We start from the raw sequence: 20,946 nt of genomic DNA on the forward strand, positions 1-20,946 counted from the left end.
CAGGAGTTATGGAAAGGAAAATTTATTGTAGCCCTTTGTTTTGATACTTTGCTGCTAATATTAGCCACAGTGCTGATACTCTCCACAATTGTTTAGGTCGTATCATTTATAAAATTTGTACTCTGACGGTCCTCCCAGAGCATCTGCAACAATTATAGGCACTAAACCCTGTAATCTTTGAGACAGTATAAATGTCCTTTTGTTTCTGTAACTGTGCAGATTTTAATGTCCTTCACAAATAAGAATACTTTAATTTCATTATTTGTTACTTCAGCAATTCATGTGTGCCCCTTTTATTTAATTTTGTTTGTGTTTTAACAATTATCTCAAATTCACAGGAGTTTGGATTTTGTGTAAAAAGGTGACAGATGTCCAGTTCAGTATATATGAATTTCCCTGGAGGAGAGGGGTAGCCCAAAATGTAGATAGAGGATTCACATATCTCTTTCCAGGCACATACACTGATTTTCCTGTATGTGGCACCATATTCTTATCCAGTCATTAAATGTTAAGATCCATTTGAGTTGATGGAAGTGTCTTGCTTAACATGTGGAAGGTCCCATTGTTGGCTAATTAGTTTCAAAGACCCACAGTGCCATCTGCATCTTATGTAGAGTTGAGCACCTAAGATTGTTGACCCTTACACAGGGAATGACCAGTTCATACTTTTCACTCCATCCTCCATTCTATATTTAATATGATTATGACCCATTCTGATGTCATAACCAGCTTATTATGTGTTCAAGATGTGGTTAAGAAATTCACCTTCAGAACAGCTTGAAGCTCAAGAAGTGAATCTTGGTGCCTCTGTTGAGAACCTATAATAAGTATTATGATCTGAGACACCCAGTCTTAATTCTTTGTAATGCATAAAACATTAAATGCTGCATGTACTGTGAGTTACAGGGAAAAAAGTATGGGAGCTTGAAGTATTTTACAGTTCTAAAAGCCATAAAACACTTAGTACTGCTACATGTTCAGCAGGCAGAAGTGAGCTATCTCTCTCAGAAGCTAACAGCTTTAAAATCTGTTCACTTTGCTGTGCTACACTTCCATTTTATTTGTATGTGTAATAGAGAAGCAACTAACAGATTTTTAAAGCTGCTTTAGCATTTGCTGCTGTTCTGTAGTGGCTGGCACTGTCATCTGTTAAGTTCTAGCATGAATCAAGAGTGTAACAGTGATTACAGATGCTTAACAAAAGCTTGTCAAGCACCTTTCTAATGTCAGAGAGATGTTTAACAAGTCAGTATTTTCCCTGTTTCAGTCTGTAATCATAGATCTCTACAAACTGCATAGCGAGTTATGATCGGGTCTCCAATCTTAACTGGTTTCGTATGTGTTCGAGATATGAATGCCAAGAAATTGATCTCAAGGGCAGTCATAATTCTTTGTAGTGCATGGATCTTTAGCTGCTCCATGTACTACTAGTTACAAAAGAGCTTTCAAAGCTGTAAAGCACTTACTGAGAGTTGTCAGAAAGACAGAGTAACATGCATTAGCAAGCAGTGTCAGAAAGTCACCATAGCACATTGTGTTATGTTAAGGAAAGCCAGGGACAAATTACTGACACAGCCAGCAAAAAGAAATCTGTTTTTAATTCTGCCACTGTTGTTTGCTGGCCAATACTGGCAGGTTTACCTGCCTAGCATGATACATGATCTTAAAAAGTGATGCAGGGGTGCTTAATGATTATTAAAATTGGATCTTGTGCTATAGAGGCACTTAATTGGTTTGTCTTTTTCGCGGCATCGGAGCATAATCACCCATGGTGTATGCACTACATAGTTGTTATAACCTGCACAAGTCCAAGGAGGCACTGGAGGCAAGACGTGTAAAAACTCAGTTTTATTCAAATTCCACAAACTAAAATATTAGCCTACTTAGCTTTGCAGATTTGAAATAAAACAAACAGCAGAGTATAACAGAGTATAGTACACATAACCCTTCCAAGATACAGAATGTCTTAGAACTAGAAAGACAAAAACGTCCTGAACTGTAGTCTTCTATCAGGTTCCAAGGAAAATCCGAGGCTGCAAACTTGGCCCAGGCCCTATTTTTAAAACTAAAAGCATATACTTCCACAAAGTGTAATGCTCTGGTTACACTCTGCAGGTTAACCAAAACTGGGATCTCTGTGTCTCCACCCTTCCAAGGCTTCCTTTCAGATCATCCTTCAGTGGCTAACTATCTTCCTAAATTTAGCCGTGAAGCATTTTTTCTTTACTATTACAAGAAATGGTAGTTAAGGTCTTGTGATTTAGCTGATTGCTGTGAGAATGTTCCCACACTCCAAACATTCTGAGAAAACAATGCCCGTACACATTTGTCATAATCAACATGTTACAGGTGTAGTTTGGTTCCAGGCAAGCAGACCAATTATGTTTTCATCAGAATATCCTGATGAAATGGGGATGTATTCTGTGCATTGATCATTGGTATTTTACCAGGGATTGTAGGTCACTCTGTCAGTTCTTGGGAAATGCATTCCTTCTGGATATTTTGATTTTATACAAATTTCTTGTTAAGTCTAGTGTATAGATTCTTCCAAATGCCTGCCTTCACATTTTTGTTTATTTCAGCTTTTATTTTTAGATTTAGGAGATCTATTATATGTGCTGTGTGTGAAAGTGGTTATAGCAATAGTTTGCTTTGGCATATAATTGGTTGTGCTTTGTTCTGCAGCCTTAACTTAGGTAATTTTTCTGCTCACATCTGTTATGTGTATTTTGCCAGGGGTGCTGCTGTATCATCTACAGCAGGCTTATAGCTTCCTGTTGAGAAAAGATGTAAAGATCCCAGATAGAAAAGTGTTCACTTTGCAGTGTTCAGTAGACATCTGTCGCTTGTCCGTCTCTAATACATAATACAAGAAGTATTGGAGTTTTGTTCTGATGCTTTAATATAAATAAACACACTAGGATGGATAGCAGCATCACTAAATATGAACAAACTAGTTAACAGACAGAGCTTGCTTACATACATGCTTACATCTCAACAGCTAACTACAAAATGGCACCCTGACTTGCACGTGCTCAGTATTTATACACTTGTGCAAGCCCTTGGATAGCTTCTTAAAGGTATATACACATATATTGATCTACATCCTCCCTCTTAAGATTGCCCTGTATGCAAAACAGTGTTAGAGCTAGGCATGCATTACTATATACATTAGAAACAAAACACAATGTTCATGTCCAAGCTGCTTCATATCTGCTACAGGGATTAGAAATTCAACCATATCTCGTAACATAACAGTTGGGACCAAATTTAGCAACAGGGTCAGTCTGCAGTGTACAATTCATATCAGGAACTTCTGGATTCGCCATAGCAACAGTAATGTCTTCTGGAACTTCCTCTGGAATTGGAACACCAGGCAACTCACTCTGAGATAAAGAGTCTTTCTCACAGGCTACCTGCTGTGGTATAGGTTCAGACATTGATTTCAAATGTTTCTGATTCCACCTAAAAGTTGCTCCTTCTGATTCCACAATGTACGATCTTGGCTCTTGACCAGTATTCTTCATGACACCAATCCGATCATAACCTTTGGGCATTTGCATCCTTACCACTTCTCCCTCTCATAATGGATTGAGCGGTTTATCTTAGTAGGACTTCTGGGATAAGTGCTTCTTAAACAGATTTGCTTTCACTGATCTGTTGTTCTTGACACATGGAACCAACAATTGACTACTGATTGGTAATGTGGTTCTGGTTTGTCTCAACAGATATCTCTGAGCAGGTGAACCAAGATGTTTATCACGTGCAATATTTCTTCAAGAGATTCAGGAAAACATCACTATTGTCTCATTTTGACTTCTCAAGTAACTTTTTCACTTTGCACTGCATATTCTGCCAAACCATTCAATTGTGGATACTCAGGACTACTTGTGACATGAGTAAAGTCCCATTCTTTAGCATATCTTTTGAACTGTTGGCTTGAAAACTGCATGCCATGCCATTGTTAGAAATAACTTTGTGTGGACTACAGTGTACAGCAAAATGACGCTTTATCTTAGCAATGGCAGTACTGGATGCTAGGTTGGGAAGGCAATCAATCTCAAACTAATTGGAGTAAGAGTCTAATAACACCAAATAACGTTGACCATTCCAATCTAAGATATAGGTGGCTACTGTCAACCAAGGTAGTTCCAGAATCTGGTTAAGATGAAGTGGTCCCTTCTGTTGATGTGGCTTTGAACTATTACACACTGAACAAGATAAAAGTGCTCTCAATGCCTTGTGATATAGAAGGCCAAAATACTAGGTCTCTCGCCCTTCTTTTGGTAGATTTGGTTCCTGGGTGATCACACTGCAAGATAGTAATGTACTCTGGTTGCAAGGACTTTGGAACAATTACGTTTGGACCTTTTATTAGGATACCTTTGTCAGATAAAATCTCATCTCTGTATGGAAAATAAGGTTGCACTTCTTGAGGTAAACTATATTGCTTTGACAGCCATCCTTGATTGATGAAGTGGATGAGCCTCTGTAAAACTGTATCTGTGGCTGTGTGATCTCTTAGCTCATCAAGATATATTGAAGAAATATTTCTCACTTCCATGACTTCAGAATCAAGGTTCTCATTCTCGTGCTGTTCTGTGGTGTTTCTGGGTGATCTGGATAATGTATCAGCAAGATAAATAAGTTTGCCTTTCTTGCAGACATGATTGAAATTGTACTTTTGCAATCTCAGCATCATATGTTGCAGTCTGGCTGGAGCTGACTGCATTGGCTTTTTCAAGATTGTGACTAATGATTGGTGGTCTGTTTCGATCTGGATAGTTCTACCATAAACATAATCATGGAAGTTTGAACATTCAAACACAATTGCCAAAAGCTCTTTCTCAATCTGGGCATACTGCATCTTAGTTTGGGTAAGAGTTCTTGATGCATAGGCAATGGGTTGATCTGCTTATGGAATGACTGCACCAAGTCCAAAATTTGAAGGATCACAGGAAAGTGTAACTGGTTTGTGAACATCATAGTATCTGAGAGTTGGTGGACTTGCAATTCTCTGTTTCAGGGCATCAAATGCTCTTTGGTGTTGCTCTAACCAAGACCAGGATACATCTTTACATGTCACCGCTCTGAGTGGTGATGAAAGTTGGCTCAAGTCTGGAATGAACTTGCCTAGGTAGGTGACCATGCCAAGAAAACATTGCAGGGCTTGAACATTGTCTGGATCTGGTATCTCAAGAATGGCTGTTTGCTTTGAAGGGTCTGGTCATACGCCTGTACTCGTAAATAAATGACCAACATAAGGAACTTCTTGTAGCCTGAGTTTGCATTTCTGTGCATTGAGCTTAAGATTCACTTGACATGCCCTTTCTAGAATTTTCTGAAGTTTCTGTCATGTTCAGCTTCATCACGACCTCTTACGAGTATGTCATCTACTATGATAACACAAGGATACCCAGAAAAAATTTGCTCCATTGCACGTTGAAAGACTTCACTTGCAGAATTTATCCCAAATGGCATTCTCAAAAATCTGTACGTGCCAAATGGAGTACGTAAAGTAGTGAGCAATGAGGATTTTTTGTCAAGCTGAATTTCCCAAAATGAACTCTTTGCATCTAAGACAGAAAGAAATAGTGGCATTTGGCATCAAGGCTGCGACATCTTTGACTGTACGCATTGGATGATGAGGTCTTTTTAGCACTTTGTTCAAATCTTGTGGATCAATACATATTCTGATGACATCTAAGCTTTTCTTATGAGCTACCACCATGGAAGATACCCATTCAGTTGGAGTTTCAACTGGACAAATCACACCTTGTTGCACCATTTTAACTAACTCGGCTTTGACTCTGTCCTGCATTGCTATTGAACTTTTTGTGCTGGCCTGATAACTGGACTGACCTGAGGGTCTAATTTCATGGAGTACACAAATGGAAGTTTGCCTAGTTTGTCTTGGAACAGATCAGCATAGATAGAAAAAATGTGCTGGGCAAAATTAGAATAGTGGTCTTTTAAGCTAACTTGGTGGACTTCCTTATTACATGAAAGCAGTCCCATTTTCAAACTGTCTCTGAACCCTAATAATGACTGGATGTGCCTCTTGACCACATAAAATAATAGGTCAAAGCTTCTTCCTGCAGAGTAACATGAAAGCACTAATGAGCCTTCGGTTTGAATTTCTTCACCTCCATAAGCAACAAGTTTCGCATATCTTGCAAAATCAAGCCTTTCACCTTTACACACTTTAGCAAATGTTTCTGCAGACATAACATTGCACTTGGAACCTGTATCAACTTTGAGCTGTGTGGGTTTGCCATTTATCCTAACAGTACAAAATACTTCATTCTTTGCCCTTAAATATACTGCATTGACTGTTTCATGAAGCACTGACACACCACCAACATAAAGAGTAGAACTGCCACAGTCTAACTGATCAACTCGTTTCTGAAAATGTCCCTCTTAATAAAAGAATGTGGGCCTTTTGATTTACAAAATCTTTTGAAATGGAATTGATTGCATTTGTGGCATTGTTGACCTAAAGCTAAACATTTTTCCCTTTTGGATTCATGACTTCTACTACAGTTACGACAGTTGGCAATGAAACTAGGTTGGGGCTCATGCTTTGAGTTTGCTGACTCACTCATACTTCACTGAGACTGTGCAAAGTCTGGAATGTGCTGGAAAGTTCTGGGGTTTATCAGTGAGTGCTGCAGAGATTACAGTTGCTGCCACATGCTTGGGCCTGTTTCTTTTAATAATGTGCTACATACTATCAAGATGAGCTTTATCACTCTGCCTTCTAGAGCTATTCTCATTTGTAAGCATATTTGTGTGCTTTTCTGTGAGCTCGTATATCTGACAAATCTCAATGGCCTTATTCAAAATTAAATCACTGTCACAAAGCAAAATCTTTCTCACAGCATTACCTTTTTATACCCTTCACAAGTCTGGCCTTTATCAATTCATCCCTTAAGTCACCAAATCTGCACGTTGTAGCTTTATTTCTCAGGTCAGTTATATATGCTGCAAAAGCTTCACCAGCCTTTTGTTCCCTTGTGTAAAATAAGTGCAATTCCATTATAACATTTGTCTGGGGGTTACACATTTTTCTAAATTTACATTTCAAGCACTGTGGGTTCTTCCTTGACTCACCCGGTACAACAATATGACTGTTTCCCCCATCTCCTGTATAGACAGTAGGTGCATACACAAATGAGCTTTCCCTTTCTATAGCTTCTGACCCAGCTAAATTAAGTAGAATAAATGCCTTTGTATGGTCATCTTTATCAGAAAATGCAGCCCGTATCAAAATGCCGTACTCTTGCTCAAGCACTCTCCAGTTCTCAGAAATATTACTGTCAAACACAAGTGCACTGGGTGTCTGAAATCCATCTGCCATGCCCACAAAGTATACATAAACACACTGAAAATATGGCCTTTGTAATTATGTATGAACAAGCTGTTCTGTGATCTTGTAACACATTCAAATGCACAATAAGCTCTTTGAAATATGGTACTTTGTGAAGTATGCTCGGTAATGGCTATATTCTGTGAAATATGTCTTGTAATGGCTGTACTTTATGAAACAGCTTTACTGTAATACTGTACAAACATGTGAACACTTTATACACTTCTGGTAACTCGGATATCTTTGCTTAATACGAAAAATATATGCTTTTCGAAAATGCAGTCATTTCCCTTTATTTTTATTCATTTTATGCAATCCAGACTTTATTTCAAACATTTTCCATCCATAGTAATTAAAATATTTTTTATCAATATCGTACATATCAGTTTATGTGAATATTATTTAGAGCGTTCTGTATGCCCTGTTTCATATTATATGAAAGAAATAGTGTTGTGCAAGTTTTTAATATCTGAAATTCTTTCTGACCTGTTTTGTGAAGTATGCACATTTAGGAATGATCCACTCCTTCATATTCCACCAGCATCTGAACAAGTGCCATAAGTCATTTTAGCCAAGCCGTTTCTGACCACATGCCCCTTCAGTATGCTTCTACTGACTTCTTGCCCTTTTAGATTTGCCGCTTCTGACACCATGTCACTCGTTCGTCTCTAATATATAAACAAGAAGGCTTGGGGTTTCATTCTGATGCTTTAATATATACAAACACATCAGTATGGATAGCAGCATCATTAAATACAAACAAACGAGTTAACAGACAGAGCTTACATACATACATGCTTACATCTCAGCAGCTAGGTACAAAATCGCAGTCTGACTTGTATGTGCTCAGTATTTATACATTTGTGCAAGCCCTTGGATAGCTTCTTAAGATATATATACACACATCTACAACATCCATTTAATGCTACTTTTTGACAGAGTCTCAACACCAGGGTTGCACAAGACCATGTTCTGAAATATCTACAATCAAAATATGTTAGCAGTTGAAGGGAAGGATATGTGAAATTAAAAACTGCTAAGAAGGTGTTCACTAGATCCAGTATCTTCTGTATAACTTCTATTTCAACTCCATGCTAAGCATGTGATTACAAAGACACATCTGTCCATCTTCCTAAACTTAGACTCAAACAGCCTTAACAAGGGCCATTGGAAATCTCTTCCTTGTTGACATTTTCTTCCACCATCGCTCAAATTAGTCTGACATTCTCTGCCTTTGTATATCCATGTTACAGCCTTGGATTTAACTTCAATTGTCTTAATTATCCATCAAGTTCTATACCATAAGACCACCCCTGTGTTTAACACATAAAGGTTTGTCTACTTGTTTAGGCAGGGCTGAATTTCTTCTTTACTGCAGCTGTTTACTCAGCCTGTATGAATCTGCTGTAGGCTGTACCTGCTTCCTCCCAACTACACCTTGTGTGACACCCATTCTTCCCCTTCCAGCCTTACATCATAAAGGTATTAACCCCCCCAATTAGTATTATCTATGTGTTTTTCCACCTTAATAACGTTTCCTCACAGCAAATAGTGCCAGTTTATATTCTCTGGGAACAGATTTCCCAAATAATTCATCCAATAACTTATTGCACCTATTCCATAACGTCCTAAAGAAACAACCATCCCAGAATATATGAAGCATACCTACCTACAAGACTTTGCAATTCCAGTATATTCATTTCCTTCTTTTTGAACTCCATTTCACTTGTATTGTGATACAAAAATCACATATGAAGTATTCCCATATATTGGTCCCACATCCCTCTGTGTAAATACTTCACTCTTCCTCACCCCACTCTATCTCCTCTGCCTCCTTTCATCTGGCATGAAGCTTACCCATGTCCTTTTCAAAACTCTTACTCAACAGCTTTTTGAATATGACCTTCCTTAAACTTTTCACCAACAATCTTCATTGCTCGGGGGGGGAGGGTATTCATTCAAGTGCCTAGCTGCCTGTTCCCCTTCCTGTCTTTACAGTGCATTCTTCTATATTCTGCATACTGCCTCTCTGAGTGCCTGTGTCAAAGCCATTCCTCCTCATCCTATATTATACTGTTCCCTCATAACATTCCACTCTTTCACTTTCATGTCCTTCTCCAGTTTGCTACAAGATATTGGACTGTTGCCCATCTTCTTCCCATTTTTCCTTTCAACCGTTTTGCCTCCCACTCAAATTGTGGGATTTCTCTCAAAAGCCCCACTTCTATGGTTTATATCCTGAAAATTCTGTTACCATGTCAATCAGTCAAATCCATTTTAATGAAAAGTAAATTTGACCAAAACAATTATGCCAAAAGCACTTTTGGTAACACCTTTTCTCCACAGTTGTATGATGTTGGAGTAGGGATATATAAGTTTTGGGTCTGTGGGATATCCCCCAACATGGAGGTACATGAGAAAAAGGTTACCTCTAAGTTTCAATGAAAGTAATTTCACCGTAATTGTTTTGGTCAAGCTAATTTTCAGTGGATTTAACTGATCAACATAAATCCAAAATTCCCTACTCTTATGACATGTTTCCATAGACTTTTTCCTCAAAACATATAGGTACCCTCCCCTCTTCTTCTTCTTTGAAATTCTCTCTTTCATTTTTCTATTCCCTGCCACTCTGTTCTATTTAAGGTTATCCTGTCCCCTTCTGTACCTCTTTTCATGGTCATTGCCATATTCTGTAGCCACTACTTACTTTCTGAAATTGGCATTTCTCCCCGTCCTCTTACCCCTGTAAGTCTTCTCATACTGAGTCTTCTCCTACTCTTATTCCACATAAAGCTCTGACATACCCTCTGAATTGTACTTATCCAAGGACTTTCCATCACCACTGCAATATGCCAGACCACATACAGTACCCTGGGAAGTGTCGTCATCTGCACAGTTTTACTTTTGTTGCTAATATACCTACCCATTTATTCCATCCTCCCAACAGCCCCTTTATGGACTGTAACAGAGCCATGTAAGTCTGGATACAAATCTTTAAACACCTTAAACCCAAGATATTTCTTCCCTTCAGTCCGCATAATCCTATCACACTGTATGCTTTTTTTCCAATTCTCAGCACTAAACTGCACAGCCTTTTTCCATTTGCTGTATAAACCTGATTGCCTTCCAGATTCCTCAAATGCCCCTATCTCTTTTGATAGCGCAATATCCGGCCTGATCATCATCAACAATCAATTATATGCAAATAACCTTAGTATGCCCAATTGCTCTCCTGTCCTCCTTTAAAGTGCTCAACACCCTTTATGCCAAAGTCTCTTTAAGCTAGAAAAAGAGGGTACCCTTTCCCCGTACTCCTTTAGATCTTAATTTCTCTGAAGAGGGACCCAATGGCCAATGACCTTATCCAAGAATTCTGAGATATTGCCTGCAACCGATCTTCTTAAGAACTTCCCCATCCTGATACCCTTCATTGTCCCAAAAGGAAGCTCCCAGTCTGCCGAGTCATAAAATTACTTTCCTCAAAAAAAAAAAAATCCATTTTGCAAATCCTCTTTGGAATAATCTCTTCCATTCTTTCTGCAAGGATTCTATCCAGAAATTTTGTGTTGGCATTAAACAGGGAGACTGGACTATAATTTCCTATGACCCATTTCTCCTGGTCCCCTTCTCTAAGGTTACTAAATTCACACTAGCAAAAGATTTGACAATGTGGTCCCCTTCCAAACCCCATTAAAGCATTTCCTTTAGACTCTATTCTAATTTTTTTCTGTCTTTCTTATAATATTTACAGGCAGCCCATTTCCTGTTTTGGCCTTCTTGGACTTCATAAACCTGATGGCCTGAACAATTTTCCTACAGATATTTCTCCATCTAAGATTGCTTGAGCCTTATCCTTTAATTTCTCATCCCTCCTCCATGCACCTCTCTTACTTCTCTATGATTTCGAGTTTTCAGTTAACCTCCTTCAGATTATAAATTGCCTCATAAACTCAGAATAGTTTTCAATGGAACCTGTTTGTTAGACACATCACCCATCATCATGAGGTTGAGGAGTACTCAAAACACATAGTCACATGCATGCATGTGCACCCTACACACACACACACACACACACACACACTTTTGCAAAATGAGCATGCACGCACAACTTTCTAATAACCTTTCTTCTGGCTGCAAAAAGAAATATGACTTGCACAAGTAGCTGGACTTCAAATTGATTGCTTTTTATTTGCATTTAGGCATTTGTGTGTATCTGAAATCCGGTGCCATACCAATGTCAGGCCGACCAGTTTAAGGACGCCTGCGTACCTCAGTTATAGTACTATGGGAGAGGTATTTATACAATTTATACAATGTAATCATAAGATAAATAACTATATACTTGACCAAACATTCAGTCAAGAAGCAGCTTGCAGCATTTGAAGTGCTTCACTTTCACTGACCAGTAATAAAATAATTCAAAAGCCAAGAATTTTCTATTATTTGATGAGTTAATGCCATTGCAGAAGCTGTCATAATTAGAAATGTTTTCTGTTGTGAAGTACATATTAAATTATCATTGGCATATCTATAGTCCAATGAGGGTAGGTTGCCGAGTGACTTTTCTTCGAATTCTTTTAATTACTATTTGTCAAAATCACATGTACCTATATTTTGTGAACCAGCAGTGTACTGCAGTGTTTTTTTTTTTTCACTTTTTCTTACTATTCCACAACAGTGGAGTCGGTATGTATAAATTAGGGTGTGTAGGGAAACAAGTATCTCACATTAGGGAGTGCATGGGGACATACTGTCCTACAAAAAAAATTTTTTTTTATATTTTATGCATTTTGGAGGTAGCTTCACAATGCAGAAGAATCTTTGAACATAACTGGATTCATTTTTGTATGACTTGACTGAACATAACAAAAGCATTATCATCAGCTTACGTCATGGTTGTTTGATCAGCTTTAAGTTAGACATTTGTTAGTTTCTATGTTTTTTTTTTCTAGAGTCATATAATAAGCATGCGATATGTTATGTTTCCCCACTAGACTAGATGCTCTCAGCAAATCACTTCGTTCAGAGAGGGATAAGCATATGGATGTGATAAAGACTTCATTAAGGCAGTACCGACAAAAACTGGAGGACACAATGGGGCAACTCAGAGATTCAAATGCAGATTTCATAAAGTCTTTCAGGTAAAAGTCTGTGCATATTAAACACATAATAAAACATGTCTTATTATTCACATTGATGAAATGCAATTTCTTTAATTGTAGAAATGTAAGATATCTGTTTTTATAGGTTCATAGGTGTTTACTATACTAATAACCACAAGGGCCTTTTTAAGCGTAGCCATGCATCCCAAATCTCTGACAAGTTCTGATACCCTTGATAAGTGTAAGCAGGGGCTTGGGAGATGAAACATTTACAGGCTAGGGCCTGGGAGATGAAGCATTTACAGGTTGTTTTTGTGCATTAGAGACATAGGTGCCAAACTAGGGATGAACTTCCTGTTCTCCATCCAATTGTCCAGGTTGCACTGGAGTTGGGTTATAGAAGAAATCTGCTTCACATGGATGGGGGAGCCTGTTCCAGAGATGCGGTAATCTCTGGGACACATACTTGTCTCTCCAGCAGGTCCTATTTATATCACAAGCAAGGTTTACATTTTTAGAATGGGTAATTCTGGTGCTGTTTGTTTTGCGGATATGCAGGAGGTCCATCAGAGTGGGGTCTGACAACACCCTGTATGTCAGGCATAGATCTCCCCTCAAAAGCCTTAATGAGACAGAATACAGGGATAGAGCCTTTAAGTGGTCGGCATAGGAAATCTTACTTAAGCCCTGTATTCTTTTAGTGAGGAACCTCTATGGATGTTCCAATTGTCGGATATGCCTGGTTAGGTACTTATCAAAGGGGGCATTGTACTCAATGATAGGTCTGATGAATGCCAAATACAGTGGAACAATTACTTCCTTGGACTTAGATGCCATACCTTTGTTTATAAGTTGCACAACATAAAATGATTTCCTCACTACTGTAGACAAGTAGATGGTCAAAGGCTAGATTACCATCTGTGTATGTCCCAAAGTCCCTGACTACTGGGTCAACTCTAAGGGATGTGTTGTCAATATGATCGTTACCAGGGTGGATGATTTCCTGAAGGATACTGTTATGCATTTCTTGGCATGTAGTTTTAATCCATGGCTCTGACATCAGTTGTTTGCCAGTGTCAGCCCCTCCTGGAGAAAATTTGTGTCAGTGTGGGATTCAGTGTTGGAAATGGTTTTCTAGTCTAGTGAAAAAATCTCAAATGCTGCAGTACACTGTGGCAGCATTCCTAAGTATTTTGTTTTCCTAGTGTTCCAACAAGTGAAAGTTAACATGTTAACAATGACAGTGATATTCACTGGTATTTTGGTAGTCTATTTTATGAATATAAAGAAGTTCCTGTCCATTTCACAGCCCCAGACCATTATAAGTTCATAGGTTCATAGATGTGTACTAAGCTAATGGCCCAGGGACCTTTACATGCCTAGCCATAGGATTACCCTGGCATAGTGCCACCCGACCTTAGTTCCAAGTGCCTCTGTCGAGTAGAGCCACTGGAGTTATCCCCAGGGTGAATTTTCTGTTTCCCATCCACTCATCAAGATTTCTCTTGAAGAGGGTCAACGAGGTGCACTGCTTGACATGTATGGGAAGTCTGTTCCATAGCAAGAGCAGTCTCTGGGTTATGAACCTGTCCCTCCAGCATGTTCTGTTAATTGTGGTATTGAGGTTGAGGTCTCCGGAGCCTATTGGGATTTCTTTAGATGTAGCATTTCTAACAGAGCTGGGTCAGACATGGCTTTGTAAGTCAAGCAGAGATCGACTCTTAAGTAGGTGATATGAGACAAAGAATAGTTGGAGTTTTTTGAGTCTGTCCATATAGGACAAGTGTTTAAGGCCTAGGATCCTCTTTGTGAGGTACTTTTGCACCCTCTCCAGTTGTTGCAGGTATCTAGTGAGGTACATGCCCAATGGGGCATTGTATTCAATGACTGGCCTAATGAGGGAAGAGCAGAGGGAGACAATGACCTCTTTCTTCCTGGATACAAAACCCTTAGTAATGAGATGTGACACATAGAAGGACTTTCTGACCACAGTGGCAATGTGGTGATCAAAAGAGAGGTTGCTGTCAGTCTATGTTCCCAGATCTCTTATAATGCCTTCTGTGTTCAGTGGATTACCATCAATGTGGTAATTCATGGGAACTGGGTTTTTCCCAAAGGGGATGACAGCACATTTTTTGGCATTGAGCTTAAGGCCATGGTTCTGACACCAGTTGTTGGTCTCAGTGAGGCTATTCTGTAGGATGTCAGCATCACTTGGGGAGCTAATAATAGCTCCCAACTTGCAATTGTCTGCGAACTTTGTCAGCCAGAGTCCCTTCGTGTTGGCCTGGACTTCAGAGAAGTAGATACCAAACAGGAGAGGACCCAGGACCGAACCCTGTTGGACTCCACTCATGACTAGTCAACAGTTTGACTTGGAGTCAGCTACTTTCACACTATGGCTTCTATCTGTGAGCCAGTTTGCAACCCAACTAGTGATATAGGGGCTGATGCCAAGCTTAGTGAGTTTTTCTATGATTCATGAGTGGGGAATGGTATAAAAAGCCTTAGCCAGATCAAGGTAGGCTGTATGAATCATTTTGTCGTCATCCACAGCTCTGGTGACTGACTCAAAGAAGTTGACCAGGTTGAGCAGGCATGATTGATCTACCCTTCACAAAACCAAACTGTGTGGGATCCAGAGTTTGGAGATTCCCTATATCCTTGTTTATTAGGTCCATGATGATGCATTCCATAGCTTTGCATATCAGACTTGTCAGGCTAATGGGGCGATAGTTCCTAGGGTCTGTAGTCGCTCCTTCTTTGTGGAGAGGGATGACTGTAGCAGTGCGCCATTTGGTAGGAACAAAGCCTGAGGTGAAGCTGTGATTAAACAGGGCACACAGGTGAGGTGCCAGTTCACTCTGTAGTTCATGTAGAACACAACCAGAAATATTGTCAGGTCCCATAGAAGCTGTATTCCTGGGCTTGGACAGCGCTGTTTTAACCTGTGCAGCAGTAATACTGGGTGCATGGCAATCTACTGGTATTCTGATTGGTCCTTTGGGGGGGTAAAGTTGGCACTGAATTTGTCAGCCAGTATGCTGGCAATATCTGTTGGCTCGGTATAGGAGGTACTGAAAAATTATATGGTGCTGCTTACTGTGATGGATTTGAAGTCTTCTTAAGACACTCAGTCTTGCTGGCTGGATTCTGCTAAAATCAAAGTCTGGTTATATTTGCATTCACAGTCTGTTGCATACAGAAACTTTCAGAATATACACTGATGAGAGAATATACTTTGCAGCATCAACTTAGAGCAGTAACAAATAACTTTTTATAATAAACCAAACAGACTAATGGTGCAGCTTAAAGTACTGTTCCACTTTACTTCTCATATAGTACAGATGATGTGAGAGATATAACATTTACTTCGAGACAAATGTGTCTCTACCAATACCCCTAACATAACTGGATTCATACAGATCTTTATATACAATTTTAGTCATGCACGTACATGTACATTTCCTCTTTGTATTCTATTTTGGAGAATTGCTCATCCTGTAGAAACAATACTGACTGTTGCAGATGCTGATGCAAACTACTAACTTAATAATATTATTTTTCAGATTTTCTGACAGTGTGAACATCCTGTTTTTTGTCTTTTGTATAAGAACATCTGTTCTTGTGCCAAGGAAACAGATTGTAACAGCGTCATAAACATGTCCTGTTGTTTAAGGAAACATATTGTGTCCATTATTTTTATATGCAGAAACATGTCCTGTTGTTTAAGGAAACATATTGTATCCATTATTTTTATATGCAGAAAAACATGTTTTTAAGGAAACAGATTGTCACAGTGTTCTTTAAAAGCAGATTTTGCATTTTTTGCTCTTGCATACATCCTGTTTGTAAGGAATTAATGTCCATTCAGCAGATTCCTTATTTTCCAAGCCATGGTCATTTAGTATGGATGCTAATCACATATTGCAAAACTCTATTTCTACATTTAAGCAAGCTTTATCTTATACCTTATTTATGTTGCATATTTGTAGCAAAGTTACTTTCAACCTTAGTATATTGTTGAGCACACTCTAACAGGTACCATTGTGCAGTAGCTGAGAGCAAATCTGGGTATTGCTGTGGAGATTCTTTACATAACTGTAGAAGAACTTCTGGTTGTCTTTACTATCTGCTTATAATCATATAAAAATGTTGACTAAAATGGGACCCATAGTATGACAGTTCTGTTCATGTCACACAGCTAACTGGAATACAGCTAGCATTCCCCAGGACTACATGTTTATTTATTACATGGTTTCAAAGCAACCTCGAATTAAGCTGCTGTTCTTGCGTGGAAATTCAATTTTGAAAAATTATTTGATTCAACCACCCTCTCACTGAACTGTTAGTTTTTTTTTTAGATGTGATTATAAATTGTCCACTTTTATGTTAAATCACGTTGTCATCTACCAGCTGAATTTCCCCTCTTCCAACTAACCATAGTGCAAACTGTACACCAGTTACCAGTGACACAAGGACAAACAGTGAACTCCCAGAGTAATCTCTGAACCCACTTCTGTTCATACTGGTGATGAAATTCAGTAGCAAACAGGGCATAGGGTACATTTCAACAAAGCTGTTGTATGCAGATAATGTAGCACTATAAGCAAATTTTGAACAGGAACTTTAGAAAATAATAGAGACCGGAATGCAAACCTAAAGGCACATGTGTTAAAACTGAATACTGGCAAGATAGTTGCAATGACAGCAAATGGGGGAAGATAAAAGAAGCTGAAACTTGAGATAAAGGGGAAGTAGTGGAATAGGATAATAACTTCAAGTTCATTGGAGGGGGGTGGTTGATGAGAAGGTAAGTCTGAATGATGAAGTCAGAGCTAGAATCAGAGGGGATGCAGGCAACTGGCACAGAGTGTCAAGGATAGTGTGACAGAGGAATGCCAAAGAAGCTGAAAAGTAAGATGTACAAAACAATGGTGTATCACAGAAACGTGGGCAGTAAAATAAGAGCAGCTGAGGAAGCTTGATATGGTGAGGACAAAGTGCCTCACTTCAGTGGTAAGACACACAATGCGGACCAGACAAAAAAAAAAAAAAAAAAAAGGAGGACATCAGTGTAGAAATCAAAGTGGCCCAGTTGCAGAGAGGGTCAAGGAGAACAGGTAACATTGGTTCAGTCATATGTGCAGGAAAACAGAAGACAATTTGGTGACGAAGATTTGGAGAGGCAGGAAGAAGGCAAGATGAAATATGGACAACTGTCAAACAACTGGATGGACTGCATGAGAGAAAACCTGTAACAGTCAGGTATGGCTGTCAAAGAAGGTAGGACAGTGGTATCAAATCAAGAGAGGTGGCAACAGTTGATACAACACCTTGACCCCATGAAGAAAAAGTGAGAAAATGTGATGTTGCATACTATGTGCTGAACCAAAATAATATCATCTGAACCTTTCTGTTCAGAATTTATATGCATATTCTCTTAGTTCTTTCATTATAATTCAGTCTGGCTTACTCTCACTTTTCCAGTTATTCCACACTACGCATTTTTAACCAGCATTCTTTCTTTAACTTTATACGGTCCCTAGAACTAAGCACAGTGTTTATAAAAGGTCTTTACCAAAGCTATATACATGATAATACAGAAGTGACATCCTTGAATCATATCCTCCTGCAGTATATTTCAGTACTGTATTACTTGTTGTCCCTACCTTTTCAGATTGAGTAGCATTTTCTTTTTCATGATGGTACTCCCAACACCCAAATTCCGTCCCTTATTAAACTTGTTTAGCACACTTTGGTTAAGCGCATACAGTTTTTGTTGATTGTGTTAACAAAGTATATATCTCTGTATTGATCACAATTAAAAGGGGAAGCACTGGTCAGTGAAACAATCTCTCCATTTTGTTTTCATATACAGTGCATCCCCTTACTCTGGAATAGACTCCGCTTACATATCAGGCAATGTGACTCCATGCAGGATTTCAAACATAGTTTAGACCATTGGATGGCTGCCCTAAAGTAGAGTCCGGGACTTACAGGCCTTGCCTACTTTGAAAAGGTTGGTAGAACCAGAAAATGGATATTGGCAAGGCACGCATGATATCAGTCAAATAACTTTGTATTTCCTATTATTCATATGAAAACTAAGATGCTGCTCATTAGAACACTAAGAAAGCCTATTCAAACCCTGTTTAATCAAAGCTCACACATACACACACACACACACACACACACACACACACACACACACACACACACACTCATACTTTCTATGTGCCTTCTTTATAAAATCTTGTGAAACATAATATTGCGGTACAAAAACAAATACTAACAAGCCGACACACGGCCAGGTTAAAAAAATAGGATTTATTTGATAAGCGCTTTCGCAAGTATTGTTATTGCTTCATCAAACCACTCAGCAAATATCAATTAAGTATTTAAAACATTTAAAAAAAAATCTCATTCTCCTCTGTACCAATGGTAACGTTGTTACGTCACACACAATGTCATCCTTCATTCAATCTTATCCTTTTACATTCTTCAGTAACTTTGTTTAAAAGACTTCTAGTAGTCCTTAGTGTTTGCAGTCTTCTCTTCCTGTCTTAGCCTTACATACCATTCCTATTACTTTTTTAAGCAGCCATTTACTGCGTATACCTGCTTCTTATCTTGTCCTGTTCTTCTTTATATTGTTAAAAGATTTCCATATTCCGAAATTATCACTGACTGGTATCAAGGAAGTTATGGACATAGGATTGCTTGATGAGATTTTTGTTTCCTTCTGAAGTCAGGGTAGATTGATATTCTCTAAACTTAGAGGGGAGACAAGAGCAGTGATTCTTAAGTATTTTAAAACCAAAGGCAGAGAAGAGAAAGATGGGAGAGTGACTGGTAGTCAGATGGCTATTTTAAGCACAGAGTGCTGCTGATATGAAGGAACAAAGCTGATAAATCTGAAACGCTATTGGTTAATGTTTGCAGAGTATTGATATACTATAGCCATGATATTAGCACATTAGCTGTCAGGGCTTGATGTGCTTGCAAGGTACAGTGAATGGAAATAGAATAACAGGTCTGAAGGTCACTTTCACCTTGCTAGCTGCATTGTCCTAGATATTTGTACTTGACCTGAGTAAGTTGGGAATTATCCATCTCTGTCAGGTTAAGAAATTCATCTTTGAGAGTCTCTGATGGGTGGAAAATTGGTAGTGCTAAGTATAAGATGAATGTTTCTTAATCAGCTACAGAAAATATTAAGGTGCTTTTGAAGGAGTAGAAGAATGTTTTAGTGGATGAGTCTGATGTATGTAAGATTGTGTCATCTTTATAAAGGGTCAACGTGGTGAGATTGAGGAATTTGGTAATGTCTTCCATGTTCAGTAAAAAAAAAAAAGTGGAAACCATTTGAGAGTGAGGGTGACTTTGTCTGGGTTCATAAACTGCAGGGAGTGGATTTGACTTTTTAATTTGGTGTACAGAGTGGAGCAGTAGTTACTGCTTAAATATTTAAGTGTTTTAAAAGCAAAGTTGAAGAGGAGGAAAAAAGAAGGTGTGATGCTCATGCTAAGGAACAAAACTGATAATTGTGAAAATCATATCAGTTAATATTTGCAAAATATGGATGCTTGTAGAGGAAGGAAGTGAAAGTACTGACAGGGTGTGCCCTCATCATGGTATTAATAGATTAACTAGCAAACTTTGAAGTGTTTGCAGATAATAATAAAACTGGTGAGTCGTTTCTGTGAAACTCAACTACAGTAGTTGTTTCTTCCTTCTCTCTGACCTCAACAGTTAACAACACATGCTTCATCCTTGGGCTTGGAAGCATTTTATGCATCTCCCTTAATTTACAAAATGTTGCCTTCTCCACAGATGAATTTGACTTCAGTGAATCCCCTCTAGTATTGCAGTCTGCATTAAGTTGAAATTCTTTATTGGTGATTGGATGCCAAAAGATGTTGCTCATGTCAATATAATTACAAGCTTTACATCTTTTACATCTGAATGTTCACTTCCTTTCATTATAAAGATTCATATGTTTTATACCATCATCCCGACATAACAGTTGTTTCAAATTCTTTTTGTTTTTAAAACTAAATCTCGGAACATCTCCTACTACATGTCTAACTTTTTCATCAGATGTTAGGATCTTCCAGTTGTGTTTTATTATTGAACAAACTTGTTGTACATCTTGGCTATAAGTAATTAAACATCTTAGACCTGTTTGCTCTCTTTGGTGTGTCTCAAGGATCCCTTCTTGTACAACTTGATGTCTATGAAAATAAGGTTTACCTCTCATCTTTCTCATCTTCTTGATCTCACTAACTTCTTTCATAATGTCACTCATCTTGTAACCTCTCCTTTGCAGATGGACTAACAGCCTTTCAGATTCAAGCTCAAAAGTGAAATTACTAGTACATAATCTGGAAATATGGAGCAACTGTCCTCTGTGATGTGCACGTTTAAACTGAGTCTTCGGCAAACTCATCTTATCTTTTTGCAGTTTGGTGA

The 20,946-nt window shown here is 38.5% G+C and overlaps 1 protein-coding gene across 1 annotated transcript in view; it reads left to right on the top strand.

The window, feature by feature from the left end:
- The window catches only part of CCDC180 (coiled-coil domain containing 180), a 2,826,277-nt gene that overhangs the window by 1,498,653 nt on the left and 1,306,678 nt on the right, over nucleotides 1-20,946 (top strand). The window contains exon 20 of the mRNA XM_044058396.1: nucleotides 12,364-12,510. Within this exon, the coding sequence (XP_043914331.1) occupies nucleotides 12,364-12,510 (147 nt within the window). The remainder of the gene's footprint in view (nucleotides 1-12,363; nucleotides 12,511-20,946) is intronic.

Source organism: Protopterus annectens, chromosome 16.part0 (genome assembly GCF_019279795.1).
Source record: "Protopterus annectens isolate FY-2018-M chromosome 16.part0, PAN1.0, whole genome shotgun sequence".
Taxonomy (NCBI): Eukaryota; Metazoa; Chordata; order Ceratodontiformes; family Protopteridae; genus Protopterus; species Protopterus annectens.